At 37.9% G+C, this 26,155-nt stretch overlaps 1 protein-coding gene across 1 annotated transcript in view; it reads left to right on the top strand.

Moving 5' to 3' along the window:
* The window catches only part of ANKRD13A (ankyrin repeat domain 13A), a 482,945-nt gene that overhangs the window by 295,717 nt on the left and 161,073 nt on the right, over nucleotides 1–26,155 (top strand). Inside the window, exon 11 of the mRNA XM_078667340.1 lies at nucleotides 19,155–19,312. Within this exon, the coding sequence (XP_078523466.1) occupies nucleotides 19,155–19,312 (158 nt within the window). The remainder of the gene's footprint in view (nucleotides 1–19,154; nucleotides 19,313–26,155) is intronic.

Genomic DNA, 26,155 nt, shown 5'->3' with positions numbered 1-26,155 from the left:
ACACTGTGAATGACATTTCTGAAGAATATCAACCTCCTAAATGTAATGTGTTGATAAATTGTGACGTTATGGCACTTTGGGCAGACTCATGCTCGCCCTACACTATTATTGATAAAAATATGTGGCAAAGTGGGAGTAAAACAACTTTGACATTTCCAGATGTACGTCCTAAAGGATATTGTGGCATAAAATTACCCATGTTAGGTTATTTTGATGCTCAGTTAACTTTTAAAGGTAGATCGAATCTGAGCAAAGTTTATGTAGTCGAACATGGTAGAGCCTTATTAGGGTGGAAAGACCAGAAGAAAATGGGGATAATATTAAATCCCAATCACCCTGATCAGGTGTTGTTAACCAATGATATTCTTGATCAGGTGCTGTTAACCAACGATAATCCTTCATCCAAGTGCTAATCCGAGTTTCCCAAGTTATTTAGCAAAGATCTAGGATGTTTGGTTAAATTTGAACATAAAATTATTCTTAAAGCAGACAGTGTGCCAACTGTTCACAAAGTAAGAAATGTGCCATTTGCTTTACGAAGTTTATTGAAAGAGAAGTTGAACAGGTTGTGTGAAGCCAAAGTGATAGGACCAATAGAAGCCTCTGAGTGGCTTAGTCCCATTGTTTTAGCGCGGAAACCTAACAGCAAAATTAGAATGTGTGTGGATCTGAGAGATCTAAATCGGAATATATGGATTGATCGTTATCCACTTCCACGCATCAACGAAATGATATCTAGTATCAAAGATGCTATGTATTTTTCGTCAATCGACTTACCTAATGCATATCATCAGGTCAAATTACATTCAGAATCTAGGCATTTAACATCGTTTATAACAACTGAGGGTGCTTTTCAGTACCTCAGGATGCCTTTCGGGTTGGCGTCCTCCTCCTCGGTTTTTCAAAGACTCATGTGTAGTATTTTGAAAGATGTAATTAACGTGAGAGTATTTCAGGACGGTATTCTGACTTGGGGTAAAGATTTAACAACTCATGATAAGATAGTACATCAAGTTTTGTTTAAACTACAAGAAGCTGGTTTAACCGTATGTGCTGAGAAGTGTAAATTCGGGGTAAAACAAATTGACTATCTTGGGCATACGATTTCTAATGAGGGAATTAAACCGAAGATGAAATTAGTAGATGCAATTGAAAAGGCACCTCATCCAATTAATAAAGATCAACTGCGGTCTTTTTTGGGACTCGCAGAATATTATTCTAAATTTGTTCCACACTTTGCTGACAAGGTACATGACTTGAGGTTATTAATGAAAAAAGGTACTTCTTTTGTTTGGTCCACTTTATGTATGTATGTATGTATTTGAGCTTGTAAAACGCACCTCTACCCGTCCGTAGGTTTCCTGGCGCTGTATAACTCTGGGGAACCCGTCCTGGCTTTCCCTGCTGGGAGTCCCCAAGGTGGAGCCAGGCATCCCCAGAGTTGATGGGGCCGTTGTGGAGATTAGGCAAGCTAATGCCCAGAGTTGCCGAGTGGAACCGCCGATTAGAGTAAGCACCGAAGCGAGAATTATCGAGTCCGCTGACCCAAGTCCATGACCCTGCCGCGTCGGGAATTGAACCCTGGTCCCGGGCCGACTTCTGCTTCCGGGTCTGCCGCCTCTAACCAGTGAGCCACACTACTCCACATTATGTCAACAAGCTTTTGAAAATGTCAATTGGACATTGTAAGAGCGGTTGCCCTAAAACCTTATGATCCTAATCATATTTCTATAATTGTGGTGGATGCCAGTGCATACGGGTTAGGCGCTGTCCTTATGCAAAGAAACAAAGGAACTGAGAGAATCATAGCCTTTGCCTCTCGCACGCTCAAAGGTGCCGAACCTTCTTATTCAGTGATCGAAAAAGAGGCCTTAGCATGTTGGTGTGGTGTGGACCACTTTAAAACGTTTTTTTGGGGTACTGCGTTTGAATTAAGGACAGATCATAGGCCAGTTATCGACATCTTATCTACAAAGGGGGCATCTAGAGCCACACCTAGAATTGCAAAATGGTTGTACAGATTACAGGAATATAACTTTCAGATAAACTACGTTCCGGGTCACAAGAACATTAGTGCAGACTGTTTGTCTCGTCTTCCGTTGCCTTGCAGTGAGGATGATATGCAAGAAGATGGTGATGAATGGTTAGTTGCTAGTATTGAAGATTCTTGTAATAATGCTATAAGTGAGCAAGAGTGGATTCAAGCTGTAGGTAAGGATGATGTGTTACAACATGTGATCAAAAATTTACATGTAGGAGTGAATTCATCGTCTTTAGATAAAAGTGTTCTTGCTGATTACAAAATGATTTGTTCAGCGTTATCCTTTTCTAATGGTATTCTTAGAAGAAGTAAGAGACTAGTGGTACCATTGATATTACGTGACAGGTTGTTGTGTTTATTACATGAAGGGCATAGTGGTATGACCAGCATGAAAAGGAGAGCGAGAAATGACTTCTGGTGGGTTGGCATGGACAAAGACATTGATAGGTGTGTTCGAAGTAGTTTAGCTTGTATGTGTAGCGATAAATCACATAAGTCTCAAGAAACTATCATATCGGCAACCTCTTTTCCTGATAAACCTTGGGATAAGCTTGCTATAGATATTTGTGGGCCGTTTCATGTCAAGGGTATTGAGAACAAATATGCCATTGTTTTAATGGATTTTCACAGCAAATGGCCAGAGGTTGCATTTGTAAGAGACATTAAAGCATCTAACATGATTGAGTTTTGTGAAGGAATTTTTCATAGGGAAGGGTATCCAAGTGTCATCCTATCGGATAATGGTCCACAGTTTGTGGCGGAAGAATTTTCTACGTATCTTGATAAGGTTGGTGTAAAACATGTCACCACGTCTGTATATAATGCAAGAGAAAACGGTTTAGTGGTAATGTTCAACCGAGTTTTAAAAGAGTGCATACAATTAGCTAGTAATAATGATGATGACTGCAAGATTGCAGTCAAAGAAATGCTATGGTCTTACAGGAACACTCCTCATACAGCCACTGGCGAGGCTCCTTTTTCTTTATTAAAGGGGCGTGTGGCTGGATCTAAAGTAAAACCCTCTTTGATGTCTCAGAAAATCACAAAAACATTTGATGCAAGGGAAATGTTGAGTCGGGTACAAGCGTTTCAGAATAGATATGTTCATAATCACAATGTCAAAGTCAAGAGTTCTTCAAGATCATTCAATGTGGGAGAATGGGTACGTACTCATCAAATGGGAAATGTAAAACCAGGGTGTTCCAAATGGTCTAAACCCAAGCAAATTATTCACACAGAAGGCAATATTGTGAAATTGGATGATGGCAAACGATGGAATGTAAGAAGTATAACAAGATGTAATGCTTTAGAATGCAAACATAGGTTGGGTCAAGATCTGGGTCAAAAATTGATGGATGCTAATGTTAAAGCATCAATAGAGAACATGGGTGGAGAATCTATTTGTTCTAAATCTCTTGTCAATGTATCAATGTCAGATATGAAAGAGAAATCTACGCATCCTAAGTCAAAACCATTTTGGATGAAAGATTATAAATGTACATAAATGTAACTGTATTTAAAGTAGTACTTTTATCTAGTTTATAACATTATTTGTTCACATATGTTTTTTTTATTGTCATATTATTTTTATTTTGTGTTAGTTTTTGTTATTATAGAAAAGGAGATATGTTGTATCTTAGTTACAGTTTGAGGGTTCTGTGTGTGTATGACATGTTCACTGGATTCTGGAGTGTAGAGTCCAGGGAACATGTCAGTGGAGAACTGTTGCTGAAGGAAGAAGGATCCTGTGTGCCTTAGGGGTTGTATTACAGAATAAACCTACTTTACTACAACCAACCACTGCCTGTTCATAACTTAACAGCTTCTCACATTGAAGACAGTCCTCATCGCCATAACACTTGGCCGGCATGTGAGTGAGCTTCAGGCTGTCTGCGTTCATCTGCCATACACCACTGATCACTCCAAAACAAACTGATTTTGCAGATGCGGGCACATTTATTGCCTAATATTATGATGCAGTTCCACGTCAGTCAAACCTGGTCTGTGTTCTATGCTTCTTCTCACCCCTCTAAGGAAGAGGAGAGACCGCTCTTTGACCGCGCTGAGCTTCTTCATAGATCATACCATAGAACACTGGGTAGATGTTCAGCTCTTAGTCTGGCTCGCTGTGGCGTACAAAGGCAAGGCTATTGATGGAGCGAGATAGAAAACAACATTTTGTTTAAACTCGTGAAGTCACATTTCCATAACATGAATAATAATATTAATGATTTGTGATATGTCGTGCTAATACAACTTAGATTAAACTTTACACATGGGGGGACTAACATGTGTGCTCATAAACGTGCATAATTGTTGCATCTTTTTGTTCGTGCAAAATTAATAAAATAATTTATTGTTTTCGTTTTTGTCATTATTAACTGCTGCAAACTTAAAAGAAGCATGTGCTTGTTTTGCTTTTCCTTGTCTGTGTGATGTCATTTCCACTATTCTAGGTGCATATAAGTCTCATGGATTATCGAAGACTGGTAGATATAAACGCTGCTTTATTTGTTTGCATTGGCTAGGTAACATTTGATTAATCGGGTGGGTTAATTAATTAGTAAATCTTGGGGTGGATACAGAATCTACATTATTTCTTACATTAATACTTTTCTTGTGTTTGTTTTATATTAGAAAGCATAAGTTGCCTGTTTTTGGGCCTAGCCTGCTCGAGCTACAAAAAGTTGAATTTTACTTCTGCAAAAATCACGAGACGCCCATTCTGAAATAAAATGTTCGTCAAAAACTGCGTTCACAAAGCAAAAGCTGACGTGCTATCATCATTCTGTCGGACATGGCCAAGGTCGAAAAAGAACATTTTGTCAGTCCTTAACTTGGCATCCGCGGAAGTCAATTGGAAGTAATGAGACATTTGTAGCAAACCTAGGAAGCTCCTGGTTGCATACTGAAAAGACAATGGTCCTTAAGAAAAATGACCTAATGGAACTTTTGAAATGTGGGTGACATGTCACTTGTCACTCTCAGCCAATGGGACGTCGAAGATTTCTGAAAACTTTCCTTTGCGTAGTTTAGTTAGCGTAGAAAGGTATAAAAAGTCATGCCCCTAGGGATGGGCTGGCTGCTGCTTTCTGACTTTCCAATGAGGGTGAAGTGCTGTCGGACTTTGCGTGGAGCACGTAAGAATCCTCAAAGAACTTTACTTTAATTTCTATCTATTTAGCTTAGTTAGGGACTTAGGTTTTAGAAATGCTAAACTTTAAATATTCACTTTAATTTTGATTCACTTGCTTAAATTGTATTACGTTTCTTTACAATCATGCTTGCTTTATTGCTAATAAAATTCATTTATAAAACTATCAACTTATATACCATAATTTAGTAAATAAAATCTTACTTTTGACAAACAAGCTGGTCTTGGTTATTCAGGAGTGTAGGTTACTATTAGCTAGATCACGTCGCCAATGGTGGTCGTTTAAATGGTTATATTTTATTCTAATGACAATATTCTTTCCGCAGATGTATAAAATTGTATATAGTTTGTAGATAATGTGTATATAGATTTAATCTGACCACCTGATTCAGTAGGCCCAAAATATGTCAGGTTTATAAATGGGTCCATAATTTAGTATAGAATTTTGTTTATAGGTTATGAAGTTGGGTAGTGTTGTTTATGATATATTTTCTATAGGCCGCTGGATCAATTCTCTGGTAGCAGAAATTGATGGTTGCTAAGAGTAACCAAGGTAATATGTTGGTTGCTAAGGGTTACTAAAGCGTTATGGTATGGAAATAGGATCGATGTTTTAACACATGTTGAGTTCGTTTTTCGTGCTATCTGTAAGCTATACCGGTATAGATTGTGTGGCGAGAAATTAGTCACGCAAGCCATCTGTTCTGTTTGTAGTGATATCGCCGAGTATCACAAGAGGTATCGCCGTGTACCATAGTGTTGTCGCCGAGCAGCACAGTTTTAGGGCTAGGTGTGAATCTTGTATAGTGAGGGTTTTCTAAGAAATTAAAGCAGCATGAGAATAGGGACAAAGCGCCTTCCATAAAACTCACTGTGATAAAAGTATTAGTTATATCCGAGCTTGAGTGAAGGGTAAATTAGCGTCGGTGCATGACTATCTATAAACAGGTTAGAGTCCTGTACGGGTACATGTTTCATATCTATAAACAGGTGAGAGCCCTGTACGGATAACGTCGTTATTTTACTAACGGTGCATGATCTCTATAAACAGGTGAGAGTCCTGTACGGATTTCATGTGTGTTTGAAATTAGGGAATTTTCAGTGTGAAAGTGCGAGTTTGAATTGTATTTTATGTTCAAGTGGAACTCTTAGAACTGTCACTTCGCGGTGGGTTCAGAGCAAAGCGAGTTCATAATTATACGTGTTAGAAGGGTGGGGTAAGGGTTACTCTACTGACAATTGAATATTATCCTTAGTGTGAATAGCGCCGTCTATTCCGAAGTGTGGATACTTGAATGTATGTAAACTATCCTAAATAGTGAAACGAACAGATGTTGTCCTTATAGTCATTGTTAAGAATTAATTTACACTGGAAAGTGTTCTTAAAATGGCGCTGTGAAAAGATTTTGTGAAGGAGGGGTAAGCGCCAGGAGTGAGAAACGAGAAACCGCAGCTGCTGTGTACGTCACAGAGCCGCGCTGGGATTGGGTGACCTACGTCACAAGCTATATTCTGATTGGCTCTTGAATCTCTGACGACCTGTGAGCTGATTGGTCCTTCAGAAAAACTCCAATTTTATTGGTTGAGCAGAAAAGTGACGTAGCTCAACTGTCATTGGCTTGTTGGTGTGTTTCGCGCACGGATTGGTTGTTTTGCGGAACATCCCGGAAATATTTTACGAACGATTTTGTGAATTAGATTTAACTCTTAAAAATGAGTTATCATTTTAAACATGTTGAGAAAAAGCCAACATTATTTCAGAAGTTTAAGAATTTATTTTCACCTGACAAGAAAATCGAAACGCGAGGTGGTAAATTACTTCATAAGTATAAAACACCTGCAGCGTATATGGAAGGTGAATATGGATATCATACTGTCTTATGGTTCGACAGTTGGAAACGCTATACTAAGAACGACGGTGTTTTAACTTGGCCTGATGATGGTTCATTTAATGTAAAAGTCTTGAGAAATTTACGAGAGAAAATGAATGCTCTTGTACCCAAACCGAGACCAACTCAATTTGAAGCTTTAGTTGAGTGGGAAGACGAGATGTATCAGTTACAAAGAGAAGCTAGTGGAATTAAAAGACCATCTAAAAATCCACCTTGGAGAAGAGAAACTCATGAAGATAGATTACGAATGTGGAGACAGGGAAACATGAGTGAAGGATTATATTTAATTCAGGAAATGGTAATGGGAACTCCTACAGGGAAATCTATGGAAAGTGAATCTGAGGATGCAGTTATGGAAGAAATATATACAACTGCTAAAAAGAATCAGCCTTTGAGACCTCCTAGATCATGGTCTACTCCGGTGGTTTCTACTGAAACTTCACCGAGTGCACCTCCAATTAATGAAGCTCCTAAACTTTATCCAAATAATTGTGAAATCATTGAAACTCCTAGAAGACCAGAATTTGATAATGCTCGAAATGAAGGTAGACATTTTACAATGGCTCCAAGGCCAAGAGAAGCTCCAAAAGATTATACAAGAGAGGCAAGAAATGTTGAAGATGCTGATTATAATGAATATTTAAGATCTAAAGAAGAATTAATAAAAAGAATGACAAAAGGCATGGAAGCTGTGACAGTTCCAGTAACGATTGGTCCTGTTCAGCCTGTATTTGACCAAAAGGAAACAAACAAAACAGGATAACTATTCCTTTAAATACAGAAATTCAAAAAGCTGCTGAAAAATTTTATTCAGACTTATCTGAAATAAACTCTTCTAAATCGAGAATGCCTGATTTAACCTTTAATGAGGATTTATCTCCAAAAACACCAATGGGTGCTATATCAGATATAGGGAGTCCTGAAGTCAGGGTAACCACACCAAAACTTGATGTGGCCAAATTAAAAGCAAATATCGAAGAATTAATAATTGGAACAATCGGTCCTGATAGTTTAAATTACTATCGAGATGATGAACTACTGTTCATTTGTAAAAGCATTCAGTGGAAAACAAAAAATAAATATGATTAACTAGAGGATCTAGCAGCAGAACTTGAAATCGATGTGAGTAAACAAAAGAATTTTGCGAAACATTACAGATTAGACTTTTCAGAAAATGACATTGAGAGTTTGAACTCAATGGGAAGAATAGTACATATAAAAGATTTGATTGTCTATATCAAAAAGCTAGGAGAACTGAATAAATTGAGAGTAAAATGGACGAAAAAGAAGGAAGATGAAAGATTGGAAAAATTGTCAAAACAATTTCCAATGAGAGAAATTGCAGGTGGAGGATATGTTCATGTCCCTTGGTCGAGACAGGACATTCTGTTATTTACAAATGACTTTCCGAAATTGAGGGAAAAACCAGTTGAGTGGTACAGGCAAGTTGATAGATTTATCAAAGTGTCAAAAGTTCTGTGGATTGATTTAGATGGATTTTTTGATATTGTAGTTCCATCAGATCTTTGGACAGAATGCAAGATATCGATTAGTTGGCCAAAAACAGAACCTGAGCGAATCAAAGAAACAGGTGCTCCAAATCCACTTGTAATGGATTTTTATGAAAAAGTAATTGTTTGGATGAAAAACAAAATTCCACCGAAAGAAGTCGATTGGGTTAAAATAGAAAGGACAGAACAGGAAACAAAAGAATCAGTTCATTCTTTTTATGAAAGACTACTGTTAATATTTAAACAATACAGTGGTTATGAAAAATTAGACGAAAAAGACATGAGCCATTTTGTCTATAGATTTGTTTATGGACTAAAACCTGAAATTGGAGAAATGATCAGAAATAGCATTGTCGGATGGCAATCACTATCTGTAGATGATATTCTAAGAAAGGCTAAATATTGCAGCGATGAAATAGAAGTAAAACAGAAGAAGCTCAAGGAGAAAGCCATGTGGGCTCAGGTAAAAGTGGCTGAGCAACAAATTGCCAGCATGGGTAATAAGAACACTAATTTTGTTCAAACTGGAAATACAAACCAAATACAAGGAAAGTTTAAAAGTAATAATTTCCCAAAGAAATTTAGCCCAAAAATTGAGGAGTTGAAACAAAGATTACCTTGTTTTAATTGTGGCGAAATTGGACATTGGAGAGACGAGTGTCCTCATCCTCCTAAAAACTTAAAGAATCCCTTATTGAATCCACAGATGCAGAATGGTGTTGACCTGCAGCGACAGCTACAGATGCAACAGGGGTTAAACGAATTAAATATTCAGCGACAGTTGCAACAACAGCAACAGCAACAGGTGAATAATCGTCAAGATCAATTGCCACAACCACCTTTTCCTAATTGTGGGGGAGTTCAAAAATATAATCCAAACGTGGGATTTCAGGGAAGTGAACAGGTAATAAAACCACAAAAACAGCAAAAGCAGCAAAGAATTCAAATGCAAAATGCTTCACAACAGTTTTTATTAACAGAAAGTCAAGACAGCGATTCTGATGATTATTGCTGACGGTGCCCGAGAGAGGAGGAAGAGTGTGTTGTTGGAGCCACTCTTGAGGTTGACCAGTCTGGTCCTTTTGTAAACGGGAAAGTTAATGATGTAGACATCACTTTTCTAGTGGACACTGGTGCTACCCGTTCTACTGTTAGATCAGTGGAAATTGAAAACCTACCTCTCTCTGGGGATACCATCCAAGTTGTCGGAGTAAGTAATCAGCAAATTTAAAACTGACTTAACTGATCCAGTACCAGTTGAAATTGGAAATTACAGAGACAAACACAGATTTGTGGTTTGTAATAGTAGTCCAGTGAATCTATTGGGCAGAGACATCCTATGTAAAATGAATTGTAGAATATATTGTTCTCCTGATGGAGTTGAGTTACAAACAATGGAGGAAGATGGTTTATACAGAATGACAATGATGATGATGGAAGCAGAAGAAACAAAATTGTTTCCTGCATTTGAAGAAAAGGATTTACCTGAAGAACTCAAGGAAACAGTGAAATCTGAAATATGGGATTTTACTGGAAATGAGATGGGTCTGATGAAAAACGTAGATCCAGTAAAAATTACATTGAAACAGGGAATAGAATTTCCAAACATTCCACAATATAAAATGAAAACAGAAACAATTGAAGGTATTACACCTATAATTGAAAAATTAATCAAGCAAGGTGTATTAAAAGAAATGAAGAGTAGTCCTTGTAATTCACCAATTATGGGAGTTAAAAAGTCTAACGGAACATTTAGAATCGTACAAGATTTGAGAAAGGTTAATCAAATTGTCGTTCCATGTTGTCCTGTGGTTCCAAATCCAGCAGTAATTCTATTTCAGATTCCACATGATGCTGAATGGTATACAGTCATTGACCTTTGCAATGCATTCTTTACTGTTCCCTTACATCCAGACAGTTATGAAATCTTTGCTTTCAGATTCCAAGGTAAGACCCTCGGATGGTCAAGAATCCCTCAGGGCTATACAGAAAGTCCTTCAATCTTTAATGAACTGTTAAAAAGATCATTAGAAGACCTAGACTTACCTGGTAGGTCTACGCTAGTGCAATATATTGATGATTTGTTAATAGCTGCAAAGACAAGAGAAAACTGTGTGACAGACACAATAATTCTGTTAAATCGCCTTGCAGAAGAAGGACATAAAGTGTCCCCAGCAAAACTACAGTTTTGCAAACAAGAAGTAAAATATCTTGGTCACAGAATTGCAAAGGGAAAAAGACAAGTAACAATAGAGAGAATAAAAATGATTCAAGCAATGTTACCACCAAGAACACAGAGACAGGTCAGAATGTTCTTGGGAATGGTAGGTTACTGTCGACAATGGATAAGTGGATTTTCAGTAATTGCAAAACCACTACAAAGACTGACAAAGTCAGATGTAAAAGATCCAATTATTCTCAATGATGCTGAGATGGATTCTTTTGAGAACCTGAAAAAGAGCTTATGTCAAGCTCCTGCTTTAGGTATGCCAAATTATGAGAAAGATTTCGAACTGTATTGTAGTGAGAGAGAAGGATGTGCATTATCTGTGTTAATTCAGAGACACGGAAATTTAAAGAAACCTATTGCATACTTCTCTGCAGTTCTTGATCCAATTGCAAAAGCATTACCAGGTTGCTTGAAAGCAGTTGCAGCTACAAGTATCAGCCTCGAACAAAGTGAAGGGATCATTATGGGATTTCCTGTGAAAGTTTTTGTGCCTCATTCAGTAGAAATATTACTGACAAGAGGTAAGACTCAACATTTAACAAGTAGCAGATTAACAAAGTATGAGAAAATCATACTAGGAGCAGATAATGTTTCGATTTCAAGATGTTTAAATCTGAATCCTTCTACATTACTGCCTGATTCTGAAATTGTTGATGACATTGAAACAGAACATGAATGTTTAGATGTCATGGAATTCTGCACTAAACCAAGAAAAGACATCAAAGACAGACCTTTGTCTGAATCGGATTTTGTCTACTTTGTAGATGGCTCATGCTTAAGATCCGAAGGAGGTGTCTTAAAAGCTTCATATTCAGTTTGTACAGTCACAGATGTCGAAGAAGCATCATGTCTTGAAGGAGTTCGTTCAGCACAAGTTGCTGAATTAATTGCTTTAATTCGTGCATGTGAAATATCAAAGGATATAAGAGTTACCATCATTACTGATAGTCAGTATGGGTACGGAGTTGTGCATGATTATGGACAACTCTGGTCACAGAGAGGATACATGACATCAGCAGGATCACCAATTAAAAATGCAGTTTTCATTAGGAGATTAATTGAAGCAATACAATTGCCAAAAGAAATCGCCATTGTTAAGTGTGCAGCGCACACTAGAGGAATTGATTATATTTCCAAGGGAAATGCCTTCGCAGATGAAACAGCTAAATACTGCGCAAGGAAAAATTATTCTTACAATCGGGAGAGGAGTAAAGAAACTGATTCAAATTCATTAATGCTAACAACAGTTGTAGAAACATGGCATGAAATTAGAGATTTACAAAATGAAGCAGAAGATGAAGAAAAAGACTTATGGTTAAGATCAGATTGTAGACCACGTGAAGAAGATGGAGTGTGGGTTTACAAAGATGGCAGAGTAGTCTTACCAAATTGCTTGATTGCTGACATGGCCAGATTATATCATGGTCCAGCACATCTGGGAAGAGATTCTATGGTTAGACTTTTCAGAGAAACATGGTTCAATACTAAGTTTAGAACTATTGCAGAATCTTTTTGTCAAAGGTGTTTGTCATGCCAACAAATGAATCCAAACAGAAAATCAGTGGTGGGGACAGGAATAATTGGTCGAGAGGGTGGTCCCTTTACCAGGTTACAAATGGATTTCATTGAAATGCCTTTACATAATTGTTTGAAATATGTACTTGTAATTGTTTGCTTATTTTCAAGATGGGTAGAGGCTTTCCCTACACGACATTGTGATTCAATTACAGTAGCAAAATTAATGCTCAGAGAAATCATCCCAAGGTACGGTTTTCCAGTCACTATTGAGAGTGATGGAGGAAGACATTTGGATAACAAACTGATGAAGTTAATTTGCGAAGCTTTGAGCATTGAGCAGAAAATACACTGTGCATACAGACCAGAGGCATCAGGAGTGGTTGAACAAATTAATGGAACAATTAAAAACAGAATTGGAAAAATGTGTCTTGAAACAGGTGTAAAGTGGACTGATGCTCTTCCACTTGTTTTGATGTCATTAAGAAGTACACCAGATAAAAAGACAGGTTTGAGTCCTCATGAAATTTTAATGGGAAGAGTTATGAGGCAAGCTTTTGTACCTGTAGGTAAACTGTTGAGCATAAATGACAGTGCTATTTTGGATTACTGTAAAAGGTTATCTGATATGGTAACTTCTGTGTCTAATCAGGTGGGAACTGAAGCACAATCAGATGAAAAGGTTTTGACACATGATCTGAGACCTGGCGATTGGGTCAGAACGAAAGTACATCGGAGAAGGAATTGTCTAGCTCCTAGATGGCAGAAACCTAGGCAGATAATTTTGATCACTACTAATGCTGTAAAGTGCAGAGGATTGAAACGCTGGATTCATCCTAGTCATACTATTCCAGTACCAACTCCTGAGAGTTCTGATGTTGAAAGTGATACCACAGATGATTCTGATTCTGAAGAAGAAGGCGAAACAGAAGGTGAAATAATTCCAGATTCTGAAGATCGACAAGAAAGTCGACATCTGGAAACTGTGCCAGTGAATGGAAATTTGACAAGAAAAGACTTAGAAATCATTGAAATAGATTCTGAAGGTGAAGAGAATCTGTTAAAAGGAAAGATAACTGAGGATTCGGTTGTCTCTATTAAAGACAAAGAAGCAGAACAAAAAGAAGTTTCAGACCAGGAGAGTATCGAAAGGCAGAAAATAAACTCTGGAGTAAGGAACAAAAATCCGAAATCTGGGAAGTTGGGGGTAATTGAAGAAGAGGAGGAAGAAGAATTACCGAGTACCAGTGATGGAAGACAAAGTGAAGTTCCTGAAGGAGTGAAATTGCCGAATAGAGAAGTTCCTGAGTCAATTGAAATTTCAGACTACGAAACTGAAGAAAGTGACGTGGATGGTGAAAGTGAAAACAGAAAGAAAAGGACTTGGAAGTCAGAATCAAATAATTCTGAACCAAAGAAGAAGTACGTGAGAAAAGCAGACTACTGGCCTGGTGGAAGATTGAGAGTCAGATTGATCAAGAAACCAAAAGAACAAGTTGAAGAAATCAGTAGTCAAAAGAGTCCTGGAAAAGAAGTTGGAGTTGGAAGAAAAATTGAAGTGATATCGAGAAAAGGAAAGAGAATAGTAAGACCAAATCAAAAATACAAGTCTCCTGAGTGGACTTACTTAGTAATTCCACCTGTTATTGACATATATGATAGTAGTGAAGAAGAAAACGAAATCCAAGAAATTAGTGACAATGATTGAAGTACAGATATATTAAAGTGGCAAAAGGCTGAAGAAAAATTGTTAGTTGACACAAGGTCGAAGAAAAACTGTTTAGTTGAAGAAAACTTATGTATGACATAAGGTCGAAGAAATCTTGTTTAGGGTTTTAAAAAAAAAAAAATATATATATATATTTTAAAAGGGGGGTGTAAATATAAATTTAGAATTTTAAAATTTTTTTATTTTTTTTTTTTAGGCTAAACTAACCAAAAATGCCTTATGTTAAGGAGAGCACTTCAAAGTGTTCTGTTTTTAAAAGATGCTGTAAGATGACTCTGGTGTGTCTGCTCATTTTAATTCTGCTCTGGTTGATTTTAGCTGTGATTATCCCTTTAGAGATGAATAGAGAATTACACAAAGTTAACATAACAAGCAAAGCTCTGGTTAGCCAAACTAAACATAGTGCGTCTGCAAAAGTTATTGATCATCAGCCTAACATTCATCAAGATAAATCAATTGGTGATTTTTCAAGTAATACATTCACAAAGCTATTGAGTGAATATGTTAAGGTAATGGATGCAAAAGACTGCTACGTCTGCGTTAAGTTACCTGCTTCTGTTTCTGAGGGAGTAACATATAATATGCTTCCTCTCACTTATGCTGTAACATGTAGTGTGTTAACTAGCTTATTTTATCAAACTGGACGTTTAGAATATTACTATTCAAATTATGATGAAACTTTTGCAAATATTAAGATTGAAAATGCTTTAAATAAGCATAAGAAAGCAAAGCAAATGAGAGAATTTTTCCTTGTTACTAACGAACTTACTTATGAGTATGCTTATAAAAATAATCTAACTTGCAAATTAAGTGCTGAAGGAAAGAAATTTTTGAATATGGTTGAGGAGAGAAGAGCAATTTATAAGAGGAATGAATTAGTCAAGCAGACTAAGTCAAGTTTCTGGCAGAAAGAGGATGAGAAGTTAAATGGCAAAATGCTTGAAAATATTGCAATTCACATAGACAAGCCAGTTAGTGGAAAGCTTTGCATTAGAAGAGATAATACACTTTTTGATAATTACTTTGTAGGTGCAAGTAACTGTGAAGATACTTATCAGATTTTGGGAGGTTGGGGATTCAAAGGTGGAAAAGATCCAATCTTTCCTGGGATTTATTTTGTTTGTGGTGATAAAGCCTACTACAACCTTCCAGACCACTGGTATGGAACTTGTTATGTGGGAATTGTTTTTCCTAAAGTGTTTCATGTTGACAGAGATTCAGAAGGATTGTTTAAAATTCATAATTATGTAAATAGAGTTAAAAGAGAAACATTTACTGAAGTTCTGGGAGATATTTTTCAAGCAGTAATACCTTTTGTTGGTATAACCTTAAACGCAGGGAGAATTAGAAATTTATCCACTATAGTTGATAGATTATCAACTGACACAGCTGATGGGTTTCAATTAGTGAATGTTGAAGTTATTGCAATTAGATCCATGGTAATTCAAGACCGCCTTGCTTTAGACATACTCCTAGCAAAAGAGGGAGGAGTCTGTGGCATTTTACATGTACAACATTGTTGTACATATATACCTGACGAAAGTAAGAATATTGAAATGTATATTAAGAATATTACACAAATGCATTCAGAGATAATTCCTTTAGAAGAAGATGATTTTACAGGGAAACTTTCAAAAAGGTTTCAAGCAATTAAAAACTGGTTTCATGATATCGGAAGTTCAATTCTTGGCAAGATTTTGGCACCTTTGATTATAATAGTATTCATTTTTATTTTGACCAAAATAGGTTGTTTGTTACATAAAAGAAAGAAACAATTGAAAGAAAAGAAAAGAATCTATAAACTTAGAAAAGAAGAAGAAAGGGAGATCGAATTACAGGAGTTACATAGAGAGCGTTATGCTAATTCCAAAGATTATGCAGAAACAGACTTTTAGGTTTACTGATATAAATGAATTTGAATCGATTTCTTAGAAATTTAATTTACCAAAATTTTGAGTGCTGGTGTGGTGATTTGTTAATCACCAGATGAGGGAGTTGATGGAGCGAGATAGAAAACAAAATTTTGTTTAAACTCGTGAAGTCACATTTCCATAACATGAATAATAATATTAATGATTTGTGATATGTCGTGCTAATACAACTTAGATTAAACTTTACACATGGGGGGACTAACATGTGTGCTCATAAACGTGCATAATTGTTGCATCTTTTTGTTCGTGCAAAATTAATAAAATAATTTATTGTTTTCGTTTTTGTCATTATTAACTGCTGCAAACTTAAAAGAAGCATGTGCTTGTTTTGCTTTTCCTTGTCTGTGTGATGTCATTTCCACTATTCTAGGTGCATATAAGTCTCATGGATTATCGAAGACTGGTAGATATAAACGCTGCTTTATTTGTTTGCATTGGCTAGGTAACATTTGATTAATCGGGTGGGTTAATTAATTAGTAAATCTTGGGGTGGATACAGAATCTACATTATTTCTTACATTAATACTTTTCTTGTGTTTGTTTTATATTAGAAAGCATAAGTTGCCTGTTTTTGGGCCTAGCCTGCTCGAGCTACAAAAAGTTGAATTTTACTTCTGCAAAAATCACGAGACGCCCATTCTGAAATAAAATGTTCGTCAAAAACTGCGTTCACAAAGCAAAAGCTGACGTGCTATCATCATTCTGTCGGACATGGCCAAGGTCGAAAAAGAACATTTTGTCAGTCCTTAACTTGGCATCCGCGGAAGTCAATTGGAAGTAATGAGACATTTGTAGCAAACCTAGGAAGCTCCTGGTTGCATACTGAAAAGACAATGGTCCTTAAGAAAAATGACCTAATGGAACTTTTGAAATGTGGGTGACATGTCACTTGTCACTCTCAGCCAATGGGACGTCGAAGATTTCTGAAAACTTTCCTTTGCGTAGTTTAGTTAGCGTAGAAAGGTATAAAAAGTCATGCCCCTAGGGATGGGCTGGCTGCTGCTTTCTGACTTTCCAATGAGGGTGAAGTGCTGTCGGACTTTGCGTGGAGCACGTAAGAATCCTCAAAGAACTTTACTTTAATTTCTATCTATTTAGCTTAGTTAGGGACTTAGGTTTTAGAAATGCTAAACTTTAAATATTCACTTTAATTTTGATTCACTTGCTTAAATTGTATTACGTTTCTTTACAATCATGCTTGCTTTATTGCTAATAAAATTCATTTATAAAACTATCAACTTATATACCATAATTTAGTAAATAAAATCTTACTTTTGACAAACAAGCTGGTCTTGGTTATTCAGGAGTGTAGGTTACTATTAGCTAGATCACATCGCCAATGGTGGTCGTTTAAATGGTTATATTTTATTCTAATGACAATATTCTTTCCGCAGATGTATAAAATTGTATATAGTTTGTAGATAATGTGTATATAGATTTAATCTGACCACCTGATTCAGTAGGCCCAAAATATGTCAGGTTTATAAATGGGTCCATAATTTAGTATAGAATTTTGTTTATAGGTTATGAAGTTGGGTAGTGTTGTTTATGATATATTTTCTATAGGCCGCTGGATCACTATGCAGAAGAGAACGATCTCCCGCTGGGCTAGAGCTGTTACCACTACGTTTGCATGCGGAGTCCCTGTCCTAAGCATCTACCAGGATTCTGCGAGGGCATCTCAATACAATCACAAAGCCCTATTGTCTGGACAGTCTGGTTCACTGAGAAGGGCATTTTTCATATTTGATCCTGTATGAAATTCGGCTTTGAATCCACTCACAGACCCGCCTCCAAATAGCTACTGCTTTGCTTTCTAGTCAGAAGGTGAGCAACCTGAGGCTAGGATTTTCTTTCAGAAGAACAAGTTACTTATCTTCTGTAATGCGCTTTCTGGTAGAGATTCTGTCTAACCACTGATTCCTCAATGACCTTCCCATCTTCCCCGTTCTGTGATTGAATTCCATCCGTTAATAGGTTCCCAAGTCTAGAAATCTTCCAACAGCTTACACCAATTTGTTTTTGGGCCTCTGTCTGGGGCGTGTGGAGTCTGGAAAGCAACTGACATCAGTGCGCAGGAGTGATGCCTTTATAAACTCCACACATCATTTCCAGGGCAGAACAGTATCAACCAAGAGCCACACTGCGCCACGTACCGGTGTGAAGAGGTACTGCAAAAAAGTTTCAGAATCCAGTCTGAAACCTCGGGAGTATTCAAAAGGTGGGGATCTGCAGCTATATAGTCTCTACCAGAAAGACTGTTACTAAAGGTAAGTAACTTGTTAATTTTATACAATGAGGTTTGTTTTGTCCTTTACAGTGGGTGAGCTGTAAATCAAATTAACCCAATGAGTCACAACACACATATTTCATGCTTCGCTTTATACAAATAATATAGTAGTGAGGCACATGCCTTTTCTGCAGTTAGAGTAAAAATGAAATTTTCAAGACAGCTCCTTTGCCTGACATTTGTCGCCAAACTCAGCTGCCAGAGTCTCTTTATTCTTTATAAACACAGATCCAATTTAATTGGGTGTACTTTTCCCTGGATCACAATCACCAGCATATTTGTTGCCATTTAATGCAATTTTTTAAGGTCCTAGTTATTGCATCCTTTTCGATTTGGTGCAAACAATTTTTTGTTGTTGTACATGCAGTGTCAAAATAATCTTCTCTAGCACCTAAACTGCTTCTTTTATAAAGTGCAGACCTTTCCGATGACAACTTATGTGGAATCCCTTCAGTGCGTTCTTAAAATAAGCCCTTATTGAAATAAACATAGCTACAAAGGGATTAGTTTATTAGACAACGTTAGACCTATTTTCAATTGTTTCTTAACTGTGTACCTCTTCTTGCTTTCTTTAGAGTAAGCTGTCTATGCAGACTCCATTATCGTGTAACTCTTAATTCAAAGTAGGTAAATACCATATACCCTTGATCAATAGAGCGTTTTAAGCCAAATACATTTTGGTGAGCTTTCACACAACATAATCATTCAGTTCCTCATCCGAATTATTTTGAGTGATAATTCAGTTGTCCTCATATGCCCAGTTGGTTCAGTGAATATAAGATTTGACTGTGTTAATAAAGGTCATAGTTGCATGTTTTAGAGCATAGTGACTTATTTATGTTCTTGATTTTTAATATACAGATTCAAAGCAACATTATGGATGTGTGAAGATTTTCCTCTTTCCCTGGTGGAGCAGGTTACTCCAATCATTGATCTCATGGCTACCACTAGTGCACACTTTGCCCAACTTCGAGATTTCATCACTTTACAATTTCCGCCTGGATTTCCAGTTAAAATTGGTATAGTTTTACTTTATTTACATTTTGAAGTATCTACAGTGCAATGGAAGTGGTACAATCAAAGGCACACTCGGTGTAAGAAATTGTTTTATATTACCATCATCCTGTGCAACAACCTTTTAGTGCACAGTGGGTATAACCAGTACAGACCCTTGCCAGAGGGCAAGAACCACAAGATATTATGTCACCTAAACTTTACATGCAACAGCTGAATGTAGATAGGGCAGAAATAAAATGCATTATGTATGATTGTAACAGGTCATTGCTAAAGACTGATATAACTATGACCACATAGCAAATAAGAATTAACTTGGATATGTGTGACATGGAAATTAATTCCCCTATTGCACCATTGTCTAATGTTGTTCATGAGGGCCAAGGCCACCACAGATTTCTAGGATAGCTACAGGCTAGTCACATTTAAATTTAGTCAATCTAAATGGAAAGCATTAACATTGTGGTTATCCTAAAAATCTAGCTTGGCTCCAGCCACCTAGGATCAATGCTAAACACCCCTATTCTATGGGGGCCTAATCTTAGCTTTTCAGGAGCTGAGACACCCAGAGGACCCTATGTGATCTGTTTTTTGTAGCAGCAGTTCACAGGGACCTCCATCATCCCATCAAAAAGTTGCAGGACAATGACCACTGCTGCCCAATGATACTGGGAAAGGTGGTTAATAACCTACAAAAGGAAGCAAAACCAACACAATAAAATAAATGAACTTTGATGTATCACCAGTTTATGTAAAGTAAATGTATCGATAACATTTTCTAAGGTGAAAATGCTGCTGAAAAGGATTTTAATTTGAAATCCCATAAAGAAAAAGTAATATAATTGTACAGTAATCAAGGCACAATCCTGTTGTGCAAGCAAATTTACAGTGCAAACACACTGGTTACAAGAATTGATGATTGTTGCATTCCATGATTGCGTTAGATATGTTATGGTATGATAACTTAATATAGCACAACAACTCGCCCTCGAAATGGCATCTCGGCGCTTGGATAGCAGATTATTTAGCCATATGCCATTAAAAAAACGGTCTTCAGATGTCTTAAAGCTTGAAAAATCGGTACATGCCTGAAATGCCCTTATCTAGACACAGGACTGCAAAGACAAGGTAACAAAATCCAACTTCAGTGTACGTTACTATAATTTGGTACGTTAAAAACAGAGAGTAGATAGATGCATTGCAATGAGTTACAGTAAGGTTCGCAGACAAACGGTCATGACAGATTAGTTTAGCATAAACGTTTGGCGTTCAATAATGTTCTGTGGATTCTGTGCAATGCTGACTCTCCAGACTTAGTAAGAGTTTCTTAATCATCAGGCTCTTCTTTCCAAAAGTAAGAAGCTTCCTTCTGTTGCCCAAGTGTGTTTTACTTTATGTTCTGCTGGTAGACAGCACAAAATAGGATGCAATCCCATGGAAAGAACCTGAAAAACAGCCATTTAGAAATAGACCATGGTGACGTACAAAACTGACATTTTACTAAACGTAGCCCATTCTTTGTTTTAGAAGCACAGCTGTCAAGGCTTTAATTGGTTCTGAATGCCTCTGAAAATAAATGTAGAAGAGGGGACACTTGATGGGTTTATCAAAAGCCAGTTTTGAGAATAATCGTGATCTAGTGTTTGCTCCTGTTAGTTTTATTTTCAAGATGGAGAAACTTTCTTAGAAGTTCACAGAAAAAAAGCATAGTCACAAATATACTTGTTATGGGTTATTTACTTCGGTTGGATGTTCTCTCTCTTCAACTGTAGGTGTGAAGCAGAGAAATCTTACTAAATGTATTTAACCCAATTTTTTAATACTAGTTACCTCCTTTCAAAAATACTTGTGTAATTGGATCATCAAATGCAGTTTCCTTGAGATACTCTTTTGGATATTTTAGTCAGAGGCCCTCTGCTATGCTGAAAGCCAAAACACACTTTTCCCAGATGTAGGCACACACCTTTAATTTATTAATTCAAGGATCGGTTGTGAGTGAATGTTCCTCTTAAAAGCACTTATTTGCATGTTGCCATTGCTCACTTGAATCTCTCAACAAAATGTATCTTTCTGTACCTGTTACTATCACCCCTGACAAGACTTTTGTCATTTGAAATTTGCATTAATGCTGCCTAGACGTTACTGGTTTTTCCACACAAAATAGAACTAATTTAAATTCTGATTCTGCCTTTTAGGAAATGCCATAAAAAAACTATCTGGCAAGACAGTTAGATGCCATCAACTTCTTGGGACATCTAACTTTTTTCTAGGAAACTATCTCATGATATTTCCCTGAAAGGTTTGACTGGCAGTCTTTAATATATGGTTTACTTATATGGTTATTGCAGAAACATACTTTTGGTATCATTGCATAGATATGCCGCAGACTGTTACTTACAATATTCGTATATTTCTGTTGTCCACCATGTGATATTCATTGACATTCATAAACATAGCCGATCTCCACCTGTTTGCAGGATCCTACAATACTTTACATAGAGAAATATCCCAACAATATTAATAAAATGAGTACCCATCTTAAAGGAAATATGCTAGGATTTTAAAGCTCAATTGTAGTTAGGTTAAATTAATATTTGGGCAGAAAAGACGTTTTCATTCTTTCCATAAATTCAATTCAGTCTGAAAATTGGCTTCTTTCAGCATTTCCATCATTTAAAGGAAACATTGATACAGCCCTATTAACACCAATAGCTGCTTAAATACCTCAAAGTGCAATGTAAGTGCCAGTTATGACTGTCATTTTCCATGATTTGCTGTAAGAATTCCATAGCACAACATATTCCTTTTTTTTAGTTCTCTTAAAAATGCTTGTCATAGAGTTCTTTCATTTTTATTGAAATTTGTGATAAAGTAGAATCTATGCCAAGGTAACATGGTCATTGTTCATTTTTAACTGCAGCGTGAGGTTTTTCAACAAGAATAAACATACACTCTTCTTTATCTTCTCGATAGTCATACTACAAAGGAAAGGGTCATTTGTCATGGTATATAGCAGACTATGGCATCTCCTTTGCGTCCTACTACCAAGTGTGGCAGAAGTATAGACCTTCCACCCCAATATTCCAACACAGCAACATTTCTAGGGTGTCGTTTTGAACTTTATTGGGAACCACTCCAGATACCTTCAAGACACCTTTTCCTTTTCGGCCTCACAAGCTTGTAACAAATTGCCCATGGATTTTCGAGGCACAAGAAATGAGTTGCTCTTTTGAAAGCTTCTAAAAACCTGGCTGATCTCCTCAGGTTAACTGGCAGTGGTAGTATTTTCTCTGGTCATTTACAGTGTCAGACGCTCCTAGTATTAGTTCTGCTCTTTGCAAATCCAGTTAATTCATTCATTTCCTTCACTTGAGTGCCAAGGTTCCATCACAGTTATTACTCCTGTTAGCCATTGTTATCTTCAATGTAAAGATGGTCAGCACCACCACCAGCAGCTTGCTGGATGTTGAAACACCAATGTCTTTTGAGATCCTGCTCAGCATTGAGGATTTCAGCCTCAAAGCATAGTTTGCACCAGAGAGTTTAGATCATGACTCCTACCTTTTCAACAAGACCACACTTGATGTTGAAGGCCCCTTCTTCAGTGTCAGGAGCAGTGGCGTTGGAGTGGAGGATGCAGTGGGTGCGGGCTGCCCCGGGTGTCATCACTGAGGGGGGTGACAAAATGGCAAAAATATGTGTTTTAAACCAGGGGTGACAAAGTTTCCGCACCGGGTACCACCTGACCTTGCTATGGCACGGTTCAGGAGGTCTGAAAAAGATGCTTTGTTTACAAAAAGCAGGAACAGATGGAGAAGCATCCAACTTAGGATGCCTATCACCTTTCCAGGTCCCGTCAGAGCCAGAAACCCTCCCTTAAGACAAAAAGTGTAACTGGAGTTCACCATAGAGGTTTTCCTGTCTCCAGTCTCACACAAACAGAGGTAGCAGAAAAAGTATAGGGTGCCGTATATTTCTTAAAAGTAGTTCTCTTCTGAATTCTGTAGTAATGTCTCCAGTGGATGAAAATGGCCATTGTCATTGTTTTATTCACTCCTCTGCTGGAAAGTGAGCACATGAACTCATAGAGAGAGAACGTCAAAAATGAACATGAACAGCTAAGATGCTATAAAATGTCCTTGTTAGAGGCCTTTTTTCAATATCCATGGATCTTGTGAAGGAATGCATTTTAGTCTTGAATCAAATTCTCAGTTAAGTAAAGTCATGGCAAATTTTTTCTGCTCATGGGATCAGCTTCATTGCATCCAGCAGGTTTTTATCCTGAGTACTTTCACTGAAACCAGATCCTTTGTAGAAATGCTAGACCTGCTTTTTGTTTGATTAACAGATTTTATTGCTTTTCAAATAAAGAGCAATAATAAGAAAAGACAAAAAATACCAAAGACCGCAATAAAGATGCTAGAGGTCATCGTGCCCAACCTCCATCTCACCCCCTCTCAACCCCCCCAGAGATTCAACTGACAAGGCTCACCAAGGAATTCAGTGTGGAAAATAGGCCATAATAGTCCAACCATTTGCCCCAAATTTTCGGAAAATTTAGCCAGGCAACCCCTATAAACATAGATAGGTTCTTCCAATTTAGCTCACCATTGTTTCAGTGTTGGTGGTGATGGTTGTTTCCAAATTCAATCAATGTCTCTCTTCTCCACCAGAGTCGCTTGTCCAACCAGTGTGCAGTCACCACAAAAAGACCCCTGGCCCATCCACCAACCTCAGCTAAGTCACATTAGGAGTCAGTTTTATGGGAATGCCCAGAACCGCCGAACGTGTAGAGCCCCCATGAACCAATATGGAGTAAGCCGCGAGCATAGCTACGTCATGTGAAAGAAATTGACCTCTGGGGAGTGGCAGAGAATACAATTAGTATCAGGAAGGAGTGGTGCACAGCTCAATCTCTGAAAGGTCCTGTAGATCTGATGGAGGTAGTGCAGTTGAATTATTATTATCCGTCAGTTACCTGGGAGGCATACAAGCCGCCAGCCATTCCATGTCATCTAGTTTCCCAACCCAACATTCCCACCTGTGGCACAACCGCTACAGAGATCAAGGTGCTATACCTACCAGGGCCCAATATAGTTGAGAAATACCATCCCTTCCCAGCCTCCCCAAATGCAATCTGGCTTCAAGAGGGTTACATTCTTGGAAGTCGCATAGGTCCTCTTTGTAAGAGGCAAGGGCATGTCTAACTTGTAAGTAGCGGTGGAATTCAGTGCTGGAGAGAGATAATTGTGTCTGAGGTTCTGTGAAGGATTACATAGTGGACCGTGCCAGATGTCGGCCAACGTGGAGATACCAATTAGGTTTCATTGGGTAAAGCCTTTGAGGCACGCCAACTGCGATATTCAGCTACCCCTCCACAAGGGAGTCATCCCAGTCTGACACCTGTGTTACCTTGTAGAATGAAGGGCCTCTCTCCATATCAAGAAAACCACTCTAGTGACCTCTGGGATTGAGAGGGGCAGGTGACCATACATGTAGTCCATGACACCATTGAGACCCAAGTCATTGAGTTCCAATTAATAGCCTGGGTCATTCCAACCTCCTTCCCACCAATCATTGATAATCCAAAGATGGGAGGCCCAGTCATAGATTCGATATCTACCACCCTAATCAATGTACAACGGCACGTGTCTGTAGCTATACGGGAGGTTTCTCGCTCCAAAGGATGTAATGTAACATTGATGCAATGTCCACAAACCATTCTTTTGGAATACAAATTGGGAAATTCTGCAAAATGTAAAGAAAGCGAGGAAGGTTCATAATTTTTATTAGTGCTACTCTACATAGGAGATTCAACAGGAGGTCTCACCATGCATTCAGATTGGCCTTAGTACTGTTCAAGAGAGGTGTCAGATTAAGGGCGCGAGTGAGGTCCGGCACAGTGACCACATACACTCCTAGTGATTTAAAATTGAGCCTGCAAATGGGTACCCCTGATCCCCATGTGAATGAGGCGTTGTTATCCCTCAGGGGGACAAGAAGGGATTTGGTTCTATTGAGGCAAAGGCCAGAGGCCCCTTCGAAGAGAGGGAGAGGAGTTCAAGAGCACGATCGCCTGAGAGTGTTGGGTTCATCAGATAAAGAATAATGTCGTCTGCATATAATGCGATCTTGTTTTCAAAGGTGGATGATCAACACCAACCCCTGAGCCAGGCATCACACTAAATCAGTCTTGCCAAAGGATCGAGGGCGAGAAGCAGCAGGGTGAGCGAATATCCCTGCCGGGTTCTCTGCTCAATCTGGAGTTCAGTGGATAGTGCTCCGTTGACGCAGACCCAGGCTGTTGGGTGTGTATAAAGCACTGATGTCATCATGCAAAACCGGGGTCCGAAAACCATATGGCGCAAAACTGCCTCTAAGTAAGTCCAGTCGGCGGTGTCGAAGGCTTTTTGGAAGTGGACAAGAAACAATTCTAGGTCACCGGACAGTTTCCCAGAATGAGTTAGGGCACAGTGTAAGCGTCTAATGCATAGACTTGCCTTTATCAAGGGATTGTATGTCAGAATATCATCTGACAGAAATATAGTGTCCTAAACGTTATTTACAAAAATATCATCCCCTTGAGTAGATTTTCCATTAATAACTCTAATAGGGTAATATATCTGTATATAGAATTAAGGAGTAGCCAATTGTGGTAGGCAGGATTGTGATCATAGTATTCTGGTACTGTACCTTGTCGGGGACCTCACGTTTTGGATCTCATATGAATGATGCAGTATAAAACACGTACGCAGACAATACTCAAAGTCTGATGAACATCAGGTGGATGGAGGAGAATCACTAACCAATTTGTCCCTTTGTACTCAAATCCATTTTTTTTTAAAACA

The sequence above is a fragment of the Lissotriton helveticus genome, chromosome 11, assembly GCF_964261635.1.
Source record: "Lissotriton helveticus chromosome 11, aLisHel1.1, whole genome shotgun sequence".
Taxonomy (NCBI): domain Eukaryota; kingdom Metazoa; phylum Chordata; class Amphibia; order Caudata; family Salamandridae; genus Lissotriton; species Lissotriton helveticus.
This window is presented reverse-complemented; position numbering and strand designations above follow the sequence as displayed.